The sequence below is a fragment of the Cetorhinus maximus genome, chromosome 1 (genome assembly GCF_964194155.1).
Source record: "Cetorhinus maximus chromosome 1, sCetMax3.hap1.1, whole genome shotgun sequence".
Taxonomy (NCBI): domain Eukaryota; kingdom Metazoa; phylum Chordata; class Chondrichthyes; order Lamniformes; family Cetorhinidae; genus Cetorhinus; species Cetorhinus maximus.
Window position 1 is genome coordinate 170,629,510 of NC_135879.1, and position 13,871 is coordinate 170,643,380.

Below are 13,871 nucleotides of genomic sequence, written 5' to 3' on the forward strand. Positions count from 1 at the left end.
GGAAGATGGTGGCACAGTGGTAATGTCACTGGACTAGTAATCCAGAGTCACAGGCTAATACTCCCGGAGCATGGGTTCTAATTCCACCACTGCAGCTGGTGGAATTTAAATTGAATTAATAAATCTGGAATATAAAATAGTGACCATGACAACTATCACCAATTGTTGTAAAAACCCATTTGGTTCACTAATCTCCTTTAGGGTGGGAAATCTGCCATCTTTACCTGGTCTGCTTTACATGTGACTCCAGGCCCACAGCAATGTAATTGACTCTTAAGTGTCTTCTGCAATGGCCTGGCAAGCCACTCAGTTCAAGGGCAATTAGGGATGGGCAACAAATGCTGGCCCTGCCAGCGACATCCAAGCCCATGAAATTATAAAAACTTTTAATCATTGGCGAGTATAAAGTGTGCACTCTTTCCAAGTTCCTCCTCAGTGGAGGAAGTGAGCATAATGGCATTCTGCTGCTCCAGCTATGGAGATTCTCCTCTTTGGGATCATTCGATGGTTCTGTCATGACTGCCAACATCTTGGCACTAGGCTGTAAGCCTCTCTCATCCTCTACCTGTCCCTTCTCTAGCCCTCTGATAGAACCTGAAAGAGAGGAAGACCAATAGTGGTAGGAGACTCAATCATGAGGGGTACAGACAGGCGTTTCTGCAGCTGCAGGTGTGACTCCAGGGTGGTGTGTTGCCTCCCTGGGGCCAGGGTCAAGGATGTCACTGAACGGCTGCAGGGCATTCTGAAAGAGGACAACGAACAGTCAGAGGTTGTGGTTCACATTGGTACCAGCGACATAGGTAGAAAGAGGGATGAGGTCCTGCAAAAGATTTGAGGGAGCTAGGTATAAGATTGAAAAGCAGGACCTCAAAGGTTGTAATCCATGGATTTCTCCCGGAGCCACGTGCTAGTGAGTATAGAAATAGGCAGATAGAGCAGATGCATGTGTGGCTGCAGGAGGGAGGGCTTCAGATTCCTGGACCACTGGGTCCATTTCTGGGTCAAGGTGGGACCTGTACAAGTCCCACAGGTTCCACCTGAAATAGGACTGGAACAACATCATTTGGGGGGGGTAGCGGTTTTGCTAGTGCTGTTGAGGGGATGGGATACAGAGTGGAGGTATTAGTAGGGTGTGATGTACAGACAAGTATAGAAGAAAAACCAAGTCAGTCCGGAAGGTAGAGCATATATAGTTAAGCTAAGGCACGAGGGACCTTGGCAAGACTGATGGCATTTATTTTAATGCAATGAGTCTTGCGAGTAAGTGGAGGATGTTGATTAACATATGGGGACATGATATCATTGCTATCACGGAGACATGGTTGAGGAAGTAGCAGGACTGGCGGCTCAATATTCCAGGGCATGGAATCTTCAGGCGAAGTGGTGGGGGGGTGTAAAAGAGGAGGTGGTATCGCAGTATTGATCAAGGGGTCAATTACTACAGTAAAGAGGGATGATATATCTTAGAAGATTCCTCAAATGAGGCCACATGGGTAGAATTTAAAAACAAAAAGCGGGCAATCACATTGCTGGGAGTGTGCTATAGACCCCCAAACAGTCAGGGAGAGATAAAGGGGCAGATATAAGGCAAATCTCAGAGAAGTGTAAAAATAATAGGGTAATAATAGTAGGGGATTTCAACTTCCCCAATATTAACTAGGATAGACAAAGTTTGAAAGGCATAGAGCAGGCGGAATTCTTAAAATGTATCCACGAAAGCTTTTCAAGCCAGCACATACAAAGTCCTACAATAGAGTGGGGTGATACTGGACCTAATTTTAGGGAACAAAGTCAGGCAAATGGTAGAAGTGTCAGTGGGGGAGTAATTCGGTGATAGTGACCATAACTCAATAAGATTTAAGGTAGCCAGGGAAAAGGACAAAGATGGACCGGAAATAAAGGTTCTGAATTGGGGGAAGGCCAATTTTAATATAAGACAAGACAGGGTCTGGTTAAAGTGGACTGAGAGCAGCTATTTGTAGGAAAATCTATATCAGAGCAGTGAAAGCTATTCAGAAAGGAAATAATGAGTGTGCAAGGCCAACATGTTCCCATAAAGGTGAATGGTGGGGCCAACAAGTCCAGAGAGCCCTGGATATCGAGGAATGTACAAGATTGGATAAGGAAAAAAAGGGACGCTCATGGTAGATACCGAGGGCTCAAAACAGCGGAAGCCCTAGAGGAGTATAGAAAGTGCAGGGGGTTACTTAAAAAAAATAAATTAGGAGAGTGAAGGGGGGGGGCATGAAAAAACACTGGCAGGTAAAATAAAGGAAAATCCAAAGATGTTTTATAAGTATATTAGGGATAAGAGGATAACCAGGGAAAGAGTAGGACCCATTAGGGGCCAAAGGGGCGATCTCTGAGAGGAGCCAGAAGATGTAGGTGAGGTTTTAAATGAGTATGTCGCATCTTTATTCACTATAGAGGAGGACTATGTAGGTATAGAAATCAGGGAGGGGAACTGTGATATGCTTGAACAAATTAGCATTGAGAGGGAGGAAGTATTAGCAGTTTTAGCAGGCTTAAAAGTGGATAAATCCCCAAGCTCTGAGAAGTATCCCAGGCTGCTGTGGGAGGCAAGGGAAGAGATTGCAGGGGCCCTGACATTCATTTTCAAATCCTCTCTGGCCACAGAAGAGGTGCCAGAGGACTGGAGGACAGCTAATGTGGTACCATTATTCAAGAAGGGTGGTAGGGATAAACTAGGGAACTATAGGCCAGTGAGTCAAACATCAGTGGTGGAGAAACTTTTGGAAAACATTGAGTGAGGATTAATCTCACTTGGAGAGGCAAGGATTAATCAAGGGTAGTCAATATGGCTTCATCAGGGGGAGATCATGTCTAACAAATTTGATTGAATTTTTCAAGGTGGTGACTAGGCATGTAGATGAGGGTAGTGCAGTTCATGTAGTCTACATGGACTTCAGTAAGGCTTTTGACAAGGTCCCGCATGGGAGACTGGTCAAGAATGTAAGAGCCCATGGGATCCAGGGCAATTTGGCAAATTGGATCCAAAATTGGTTTAGTGGCAAGAGGGTGATGGTCAAAAGTTGTTTGTGTCCAGTGGTGTACCGCAGGGTTCTGTGCTGGGTCTCTTGCTGTTTGTAGTGTACACCAATGATCTAGACATGAATGTAGGAGATATGATCAGTAAGTTAGTTTGCAAATGACACAAAAATTGGTGGTGTGGTAAATAGTGAAGAGGAAAGCCTTAGACTACAGGATGATATGGATGGGCCAGTCAGATGGGCATAACAGTGGCAAATGGAATTGAATCCTGAAATAAGTGTGAGGTGATGTATTTTGGGAGACTAACAAGGCAAGGAAGTACACAATGAATGATAGGACCCTAGGAAGTACAGAGGATCAAAGGGACCTTGATGTGCATGTCCATAGATTCTTGAAGACAACAGGACAGGTAGATAAGGTGGTTAAGGCGGCATTTGGGATACTTGCCTTTATTAGTGGAGGCATTGAATACAAGAGCAGGAAGGTTATGATGGAGCTATATAAAGCATTAGTCAGGCAACATCTGGAGTACTGTGTGCAGTTCTGGTTGGTCGCCACACTATAGGAAGGATGTGACTGCATTGGAGAGGGTGCAGAGGAGATTCACCAGGATGTTGCCTGGCCTGGAGTGTTTCAGCTATGGAGAGAGATGAGATAGGCTGGGAATGTTTTCCTTAGAGCAAAGAAGGTTGAGGAGAGACCTGATTGAGGTATACAAAATTATGAGGGGCATAGATAGGAGGAAACTTTTCCCCTTAGTGGAGGGGTCAATAACAAGAGGACATAGATTTAAGGTAAGGAACAAGAGGTTTAGAGGGGATTTGAGGAAATTTTTTTTCACTCAAAGGGTGGTGGGGGGGTATCTGGAACTCTGCCTGAAAGGGTGGTAAAGGCAGAGTTCCAGATACCTTCACAACATTTAAGTAGTATTTAGATGAACATTTGAAATGCCATAGCATACAAGGCTACAGGGCAAGTGCTGGAAAATGGGATTAGAGTAGATAGGGGCTTGATGACTAGTGCGGACACAACGGGCTGGAGGGCCTCTTTCTATGCTGTAAAACTTCATAACTCTAACCAAGTGCCTTGAGTAGATAAATCATCACTGATAGATAGATGTTGCATTTGTATCACGCCCTGCTGGTCCCCCTTGAGATGAACCTTGGAGAGGTTACATTGATCTTTCAGGATGAAAGAACTATCCAATTTAGTTCCACTGCCAGCTTTACTCCCTATACCCTTTTTTTCTGCCGTGGTGGAATTCGAACTGAGTCCCCAGAGCATTAACCTGAGTCTCTGGAATACCAGTCCAGTGACAATACCACTATGCTACTGCCTCCCGCAAATTATTCCTCTTCAATTACATGATCTTTTATGGTCTTTTAAAAGTTTCTATAGAATCTGATTCCACCACCTTTTCAGGTAGCATGTTCCAAATCTTAACAACCCTCTTTGTGAAGACATTTTTCTATTTCACCTCTAGTTCTTGTGCCAATTAATTTAAATTTATGACCTCTGATTACCAACCGGAAGAAACAGTTTCTCTCTGCTTGTTCCGTGAAACCCCTTCATTATTTTGAGCACCTCCATTTGTTCTACCCTTAACCTTCTCTACTCTAAGGAAAACCATCCCAGTTTCTCCAATTTTTCCACGTAAGTGAAGTCCCTCATCCTGGCAAGTTTAATTCAATGCTTCCTAAAAAGTGTTAAAACAGAATAGACTCTTTCAGCATTATGATGTAAAACAAATACATCCCAAAGACCAGCCTAAATCTAATCTGTGTAAAAGGATGAGCACAAAACATGCAAGTAACTTCAGGAGCAATTATGGCTCTTGTGTGTTAACACAGTCGTTTGGCAAAACTAAACCTTTCCCTTTGTCAACTACACAGCTGAAGCTACAATTTAAGATGTTGTACCTAGGAGAGGAAAATCTAAGGCAGGGCCAATGCCTTTGCAGACTCCCCATTACTGATGTGGCAACATGCCACGGTCTGCATGCTTAGCATAGGCACGGTAATGACATTCTTCTCCTTTGTGCATCTTTATGGTAGTCCCACCTTGGTATTCTACCTCATCCTAAAATAACTTCCTTATTTGTGCTCATTGCCATTATGTGGGTGACTTTGCTTCCCATCTGCAGCATTTGTTCTGCTAAGGGAAGAGTCCTCACAGCGGCTGTGAATCTCTTGTCGGGGATAGTCTTCAGTCCCGAGTCAAAACAATAAATTAGTCCTATAAAGTTGCTGTGCTCCTCATTCCCCATTTACCAGCTGCAAGAATACTTCTTATGCACAAGAAGAAGGCAGAGAAGTTAGTTATTTAAATGAACTTATCCTGCCAAATAAGCTGGGCTTCAGAAGCCACTCCAATCGCACAAAGCCTGGCCAGTTTTTCCTCAATTCAAAAATCAATCCATACAGTATTCAAACTATAGCCCAACCAATGATTTGTATAAGTTTAGCATTGCCTCCATTTGTGCTCATGTCTTTATATACAAACTCTAGGATTCCATTTGCTTTATTATTTTAATAATCAGATCTCCCACTTTCAGATTTGTGTAGAAATCCAAAGTTTCTCTGCTCTTCTGCTCCTTTTAAACCTACTAGTGTATGCCTCCTCACCTCATTCTTCTTCCTAAAAAGCTCTTCACAATAGTCCGCATTAAATTTTGTTTATCTATTTGCCCAATCCACTAATCTTTAATCTTCAGAAGTTGCTTACAGTCCTCCTGAAAACCATGTTTCTTATTTTAATGCTGTCTGCAAATTTCACCTGCCTAGATCATTTTTTAAAACTGAGTGAACCTTACATAGGCCCCTTGGCAACACCATTGCTTACATCCCTCCAATCCAGTTTTTTTAAAACTCAATATTCACACTATCCAAATCCCTTCAGTACTACTCCTGACTTTAGATCAAAATGCCTTCATACAATGCCTGATTAAGTACCTTTTGAAAATTCATGTACACAATATCTACTGCATTAACATTATCAATACACTTTTTCGGGAAATAATTCAGATGTGTCGGCCAGGATTTGCCATTACCTTATCTATATTAACTCTCCTTAAATAAACTGTATCTTTCTAAGTGAACTTTAATTTTACCTAGTATATTCTGGCTTCTAAAAGCTTATCCACTAATAAACTGACTGCTCTATAGTTATCCAGCTTAGTCCTTTCACACTTTCTGAATAGAGGTGTTACTTTGGAAACCTTTGATTTTAACAACTTTCATTTTCAAGGATCTTCGAAAGATTGTGAACACAGCCTATTTCCTCTCTGACTTCAGCATTCTTGGTTATACGCCATTTATGCCGGGTGCCTCTTCCAACAGGTTCAAACAGCTTCTTTCAGTATTATTTCCTTACTTACAAGTTACCTAATTAAACCACTGCTTCCTCGCTGTGGCCTTCTGTTGCCGTTATCACACTTTGGCATAAACCAGAGCAAATTACTCATTTAGTACCCCTGGCATTTCTTTATCCTCCATGAGATTTCCCTTTCCCTATTAATCCTTTCCCTAACACTATTCTTTTACTTATCAGTTTATAAAATGCATCACTATTTCCTTCTGAGAGTTGCCAGTATTTTCTCAAAACATCCTGTTAGGTGCACTAATTGTTTTCCTCCCCAAACCATATTTTAATTTTCAAATTTACAAAGAACAGTTAAAATCTGGAACGCTCTCCCCAAAAGTCTTTGGATGCTGAGTCAACTAAAATTTTCAAGACTTCACTGATAGATTTCAGTTGAATAGTATCAAGAGATATGGAGAAAATGGAGAAGTAGGGAGCAGCCACAATTGGTGTGAATGGAAGAACAGGCTCAAGGGCATGCATAGCTTTCTCCTTCCACTTTTAAAAAAAATAACAGCCAACCACAAATAACAAAATTATGAGTGGCATGGACAGAGTAGATAGTCAGAAACTTTTTCCCAGGGTGGAAGGGTCTATTACTAAGGGACATAGATTTAAGGTGAGAGGAGAAAACTATAGAGGAGATGTGAGGGGCAAGTTTTTTTACACAGAGGGTAGTGAGTGTCTGGAATTCGCTGCCAGAGGAGGTGGTGGAAGCAGGTACGATAGTGGTGTTTAAGAGGTAGCTTGACAAATACATGAATAGGACGGGAATAGAGGGATATGGACCCCGGAAGTGCAAAATGTTTTAGTTGACGGGCAATATGATCGGCGCAGGCTTGGAGGGCCGAAGGGCCTGTTCCTGTGCTGTACTTTTCTTTGTTCTTTGTTCTAACCAGCTTAAACCGTTCCCTTCCCAATTCTTATAGTCACTAATTAAATTTGTCTCCTAGATGCTCCTATATTTACATTACCTACTCAGACCCATTTCATTCTTAAAATTAGATGTAGCACTACCTTCATTCTTGTTGAACTAAAAATATTTTATATAAAAGAGAACCACTTTAGCACTCCCCACTCAATCTCAGTCTAACAGAAGGAAAGAGAAAAACTACTGACAATAAGGTATCTTGGCTTCATCCCTCTTTCAACATCCGATTTTCACTATTTATCACTATCACAGGATGCAAGTAGTAAAATTGCGAGCAGCAAAATCAAGCGCACGCAAACAAGGTAGAACACATTTTTTCTCATCTTTAAAATACTAGGGAAAGGATTTGGAAGTATTTGATACTTATCCAAGTCCCATTACAATGGGAAATGCTGCAGAAATTAAACAAACCAGGATTTTTAAAACAATTCAAGATTTAATTGAAAGGTGATTGAGATGCAAGAGGAACACTAAAAAAGACGAGAAATGGGGAAGACAGATCGTGGAGAGTAATTTAATCTAAGTAGCCTCAATTTTGAGATAAGAGAAATTAGGAATCAAAAATATTAAAGGGGTTGCCTAGGAGTTCCTAATATTAGAATACATTGGGGTTTGAATTAGGTACACTATGCACCAATAAACAAACTCCTACAAAGAATAAACCAGGCTAAACCTGATAATAAGCAAATCACTTGGCAATCCTACTCTGAACTCCCATTGGACTTGCATTTATATAGTGCCTTTAATGACGAAGAATGTTCTAGTGTGCTTATATAAATCATTACATAGCATACAGTATCACAGTGGCACCTTAGTACATTTCAATTTGACACAGCACTTCACAATCACTTTTGAAGCATAGCTACAAATATAGGGGCAATATTTCCAAGTTTCACTCCTGAAAGATCTGGCTCTAATATTTAGACTATGCCCCTTAATCCGAGACTCTCCAAACAGCAGAAATAGGTTAACCCAATCTATCTAATCTGTTCCCTTTAATGGCTTGAAAACTTTGATCAAATCACCTCTTAACCTTCTAAATTCCAGGTGATAAAACCCTACTTTGTGTAATCTCTCTTCGTAATTTAATCCTCCCAAATCCATGCATATTCTGGTAAATCTATACTGCACTCCCTCCAAGGCCATTATATCCTTCCTTAGGTGTGGTGCCCCAAACTGCTCACAGTACTCCAGGTGTGGTCTAATGATGGATTTGTATAGCTGAAGCTTGACATCTAGCCCCTTGTATTCTAGTCAAGATATAAAGGCCAGCATTCCTTCTTGATGATTTTCTGTACCTGTTAATGACATTTTAATGATCTATGTACCTGGACCTTCAAATCTCTTTGGACCTCCACTGTTCACTTTTTCACCACTTAGTAAGTATCCTGATCTATCCATTTTAGGTCTAAAGTGGATAACCTCACATCTGCTCACACTGACCGAGCAGAAGGCAATTTCCTAACTTGGTCAATAATTTTCCTTCAATTTCATGAATTTCAACTTCAGCTAACAGTCTCATGGGGAACTTTATCAAATGCCTTCTGAAGGTCTGTAGAAATAATATTCAAAGAAATTTCCCAGTTACTTGTCATCATTTTTTAAAAATTCAGATTAATCAGGTTTAACACATCTTTACTAATCCATACAATCCTCCACATAAACATCAATCCTAATCCTTCCTTCAAATACCTATCAAAACCATCCATGAAAGTTGAAATGGTCTTTCAATAGACACGGAGGAGGGAAGACTTGAAACATGGTCCACAAGCCTTTGCCCTGACCTTCAAATAGAACATCTCAACATTTGATTTATAACAGGTACCCCCACCTCATAAACCAGCAGCCAGGGATAACCAAGAATGGGATAGTTTAACATACAAAAAAAATCCACAGGATATAAAAATACAATTTACAAAATAGCCTTTACAAAAAAAGACATTTTATCCAGCTGTCCAGTCCCCCACTCCCAAATATTGGCCAGGACAAAGGGTAAGGGAGAGGGTTGAAGTCAATTATGTTGAGGAGAGCATGGGGAGAATTCATCTCTCTTCCAGTTAACAGCACTTGTGGATGGAACAAAAAGTAGCAACATCGAATAATTGATCAATCTATGTCATAAGCATTCCTTAATAAATTGACATGTGAGAACATAACAGCCACATTGTGCAGATACAAGCATTATATCTCTGCTTGAAACAAGCAGTTTCAGTACAAGTACACACCATATTGTCCTAGTGTTAAAAGTTGCATTCCAGTAATACCATTTGAAAGCAGATACTGAAGTAAACAAATTATTGCAAAGATGCAAGGTGTTCAAAAGCGCTTAATATTGCTGCCTTAAAAACTGAATTTAATTAGGTCTACCTGTAATTGTTAAAAAAGGAAATGATATTCATACTAGAACTTTCATGACCTCAGGATGTCCTAAATTGCTCCAAAGCCAAATAAGCACTTTTTGAAATGTAATCAATATTGTAATATATAGGAAACACAGCAGTTAATTTGTGCACAGCAAGGTCCATAACCACAATGGGATAACCAGGCATTCTGGTTTTCGTGATAGCGATGATAGGATAAATTTGGGTCAGGAAGAACACCTCTCATTGTCTTTGAATAGGGCCGTTGAACAGACAGGGACTGGGTTTATTGAGCAGATGGCACCTCAAACAATGCAGTGTCAGCCCAGATTACATACACAGCTTTAGGTTTGGACTTCAACCCATGACATTCTCACTCTGAGGCAAGAGTGTAACTACTGAGCCAAGCCACTGAAGAATCTTTTTTTGCTGGTTCAGTACTGTTAACACCATTAAGAACATGGTTTAGCCCAGTTCCCCAAGGATAAAAGCTGCTACATATTGCAAATATGACACTGCTTTTTAAAAATACGTTTATAATATGTACTTGCCTGGAGCTGTTTTTAATCATTACAAGTGTTGTACAAGGCTATAAATCACAAGTCACTCGACAACATAAAACACATTGGACTTAGTAGTGAAAGTGAGGTGGAAAAGAAAGTACAGGTACCTTTCTGGACGTGGATAATATCGGGAAAATTGGTCAAGTGCCCCTGGTAAAGTGCTAATAAGTCCACGATCGGGTCTATATCTTGTTTGGGCTGTTCTGCGAAAAGCTCTCCTATAGCATCATAGGCGTCTCCAGTGAAGGCAATGGCACGGTTGAGTCCCACCGAGAAGGACTGCTGGTCCATCTCGAAGGCTTGGCTCAGCAATCGGAAAGAAGTGCCCACTTTCTGGTACTCCTTCTTGAAGCCCACAACCTGCTTCCTGGCGAACTCGTTGGCGGTGTGGCTGAGCTGGAAGACGCTCTCGTCCATCCTCTTGGTGAAGCTCTTGAAGCCGTCCACCCGGCTCTCCACCTCCTGCAGGTCCAGCGGGGTGGGCGGGGTGCTGAGGGTCAGGAAGAAGTTGCCCCCCACCATGTCGTCCTTCTCGGCTTTCCGCTTGCCCTGTTTCCACGCCTTCTCGTCGTTGCAGGTGAGGAAGTGCTGGAAGACATCGCAGCGGGCCAGCACCGGGTGGCTCGTCATGTGGTTCATCCACAGGATCAGGCCCTTCTTGCGCTTGGAGATGAAGTCCTCCTCGAAGCGGCCGGTGGCTTGTTTCTCGGGGATGTGGGGCACCGAGATGACGGGGAATTTCTCCACCAGGCGGCCGTACAGCCAGTCGAAGTGTTTGTAGCGCCGGTTGACCGGGCTCTGGGTGTGACTGGGTAGCAGGCGGTAAGAGATGTAGCTCTTGATGCCCTTGAACTTGGTCTGCTTGGTGGGCTCGTCGATGGAGCAGTTGAACGGGTAAGGGTCCTCCTGCCACTCGGGGCCGTGCGGCCCGCTCACCACACAGATCCGGTCCCCGTCCTTGACGAAACCCGCCGCCTCGCCCAGGATGAAGGCCTCGCCGCCCGACTTGACGAAGGTGGAGAAGCGGTTGAGGTTCCTGCTGACCGTGGCCGTGCTCTTGGAGGAGGAAGGAGGCACCGAGCTCCCGGCCCGACCCCCGCCGGCCCCCGTGCTCACTTTATAGCGGCCCGGCCCGTCCAGCTCCGGGGAGAAGCCCAGCCCGCCGCCGGCGCCGCCTCCTCCTCCTCCCCCGCTCCCCGACAGCGGCTCGTCCGCCACCGTCGAGTTATCGTCCCAGTCGTCGTCCCAGTCATCGTCGTCGCCGCTGCCGGACGTTTGGTGCTGGAGGCCGGCCAGCTGGACCAGTCCTGGCCCCCCTCCTCCTCCTCCTCCTCCTCCGGCCGCCGCCTGTAGGTGAGGCGGGGGGCAGAAGGTGCTGCTGGCCCCGGGGCCGGCCGCCTGGACCTGGGGCTGGGGCGGCGGCACCGCCGGCACATTGGCATAGCGGGAGATGGGGGGCTCTCCGGCCGCAGCCCCGCCGACTGCCGCCCGCAGGATCTGCACATAAGAGGCCGGGAAGAGGCCCCTCTCCCCCCGGCTGTTGACCCCCTCCAGCCAGCCCTCGATATCGTGCTCACTGTAAACGGTCAAAACCTCATCCTCCCGAACCGAGATCTCCCCCACATTCTCACTCTGGAAATCATACAGAGCCCGAGCCTGGAGCGCCATCGTCCCACCCTCCCCGGCCCGGCCCGGCCCGGCTCCCTCTCCCCTCCTCCCTCTCCCCTCCCCAAGCACCCCTCACTCCGACTCCCCTCCCCAAACACCCCTCACTCCGGCTCCCCTCCCCAAGCACCCCTCACTCCGGCTCCCTCTCCCCTCCCCAAACGCCCCTCACTCCGACTCCCCTCCCCAAACGCCCCTCACTCCGACTCCCCTCCCCAAACGCCCCTCACTCCGACTCCCCTCCCCAAACGCCCCTCACTCCGGCTCCCTCTCCCCTCCCCTCCCCAAACGCCCCTCACTCCGGCTCCCTCTCCCCTCCCCTCCCCAAACACCCCTCACCTCCCCAAACACCCCTCACCTCCCCAAACACCCCTCACTCTGGCTCCCTCTCCCCTCCCCAAGCACCCCTCACTCCGGCTCCCTCTCCCCTCCCCAAACACCCCTCACTCCGGCTCCCTCTCCCCTCCCCAAACACCCCTCACTCCGGCTCCCTCTCCCCTCCCCAAACAGCCCTCACTCCTGCTCCCTCGCCCCTCCCCAAACGCCCCTCACTTCGGATCCTACTCTCGACTCCCCAGCCCCTCACTTCGGGTTCCCTCCCCAAACACACATCCCCAAACACCACTGACTCCGGTTCTTTTTCACTCCAAGCTCCCCCAATCTTTCTCACTTCGGCCCTCTCCTCAGCTGAGTGGTGGCGGAGCGGCTGCACTTCTGAGATTTCTCATGTCTCTTTCCAGCAAGTTGTTGTCTCAATTCACAAACCCTGTGAGTTGAACAGAGAATCGAGTCCCGAGTGAATTCTGCAAAGAAACCTAACGGGAAAAATAATGAAGAAACGCTTTTTGTTTCCCTTCAAGAGCAATTTCCAGCTGCTTTCCTCCGTACTAGAGGATCTAGAGCCGCTCTGACTGTATGAGTGACTGACTGACTGTCCCAGTCAGAAAAAAACACACGTAACCAGCCTGAGCAAGCGAGCTCCGACAGCAGGGGCAGGGCAGAGAGTAACTCTCATAGACACAATGCAACGAGCACCAACCCACTCATCACAGCAACATAACTCCACACTTCACGCCACAGGAATTAATGCATTTTTTAGCCCCCAGTTGTGATTGAATCGGTTTGCATAAACATGCAAAGCGTCTTCCTACACAAGTATGATTCATTCTCGTATCACTGGAAGTTTCCTTTTGGCATCTTCACAAAGGAATTTGAGCTGTTCTCACAGATGCAAAGTGAATAAATATATAATTAGTTTAATAATTCACTATTTTAATTGGTAATGATGCCTGCTTAATTTTAGGTATTTTTACATCACTGCAGTGCAGGCGCGTGTAATGCGAGAGATAGCCTAGCAGAATACAAAAATGCTTTTATTAAAGTGCAACTCATTTTATTTTGCCAGTAGCAAAGATTCATTGCCCTCGCGTCTGGTGAAGTGCTACCAGCAGCTCCATTTCTGGCTGGAAAACAACACCGAGTGGAAAGAAAACCAAGGAGGAGAATGGTAGCAAGAAGCTCCTCTCTCGAAACTGGAGCCGCAATGTAAAAGCATCCATTATTTCATACGGATGGCACTGTGAGAAATAAAGGATTACTTAAATTGTTTACTACCATGTTTATTCCACGAGTGAAGGAAGGAAAAATAATCTACCTTCAGACTTTTATCTTGCTGAAGAATCCTGCACACGTTGCTGCAAAGATGTGGCACCATGACTTGTTTTTATTGGGAAAAAATAATGTATGAAATGATCTTGCTGTGATAGATTTGGAGATCAGAATCATTGCTTATTTGGATGTGTTGCACCCGTTTTCCAGCGGGCTCAAACATGGGAGATTTAGCAGTGCATTTAGCCTATTGACAAATTGGCCCTTTTTTTAAGTGCCCCAAGGGGCCTACAAAACAGGCATTGGGCCCCTTGCACATGTTATAGAGGGACCTAATGCCTGTTCAAGGATCCCTCAGGGACAGTGATTTTC

The 13,871-nt window shown here is 44.8% G+C and overlaps 1 protein-coding gene and 1 long non-coding RNA gene across 2 annotated transcripts in view; one reads left to right on the forward strand and one right to left on the reverse strand.

Annotated features, from left to right (window-relative positions):
- Positions 1 to 11,911, reverse strand: part of LOC144685401 (sorting nexin-18-like) — a 56,817-nt gene extending 44,906 nt beyond the window's left edge. Inside the window, exon 1 of the mRNA XM_078549825.1 lies at positions 10,334 to 11,911. Within this exon, the coding sequence (XP_078405951.1) occupies positions 10,334 to 11,894 (1,561 nt within the window). The 5' untranslated portion in view covers positions 11,895 to 11,911. The remainder of the gene's footprint in view (positions 1 to 10,333) is intronic.
- On the forward strand, positions 10,982 to 13,499 carry LOC144685422 (uncharacterized). Its single transcript, XR_013577726.1, has 2 exons — positions 10,982 to 11,120; positions 13,297 to 13,499. It is a non-coding gene; the product is annotated as an uncharacterized LOC144685422 (long non-coding RNA).
- Positions 13,500 to 13,871: the final 372 nt, after the last annotated feature.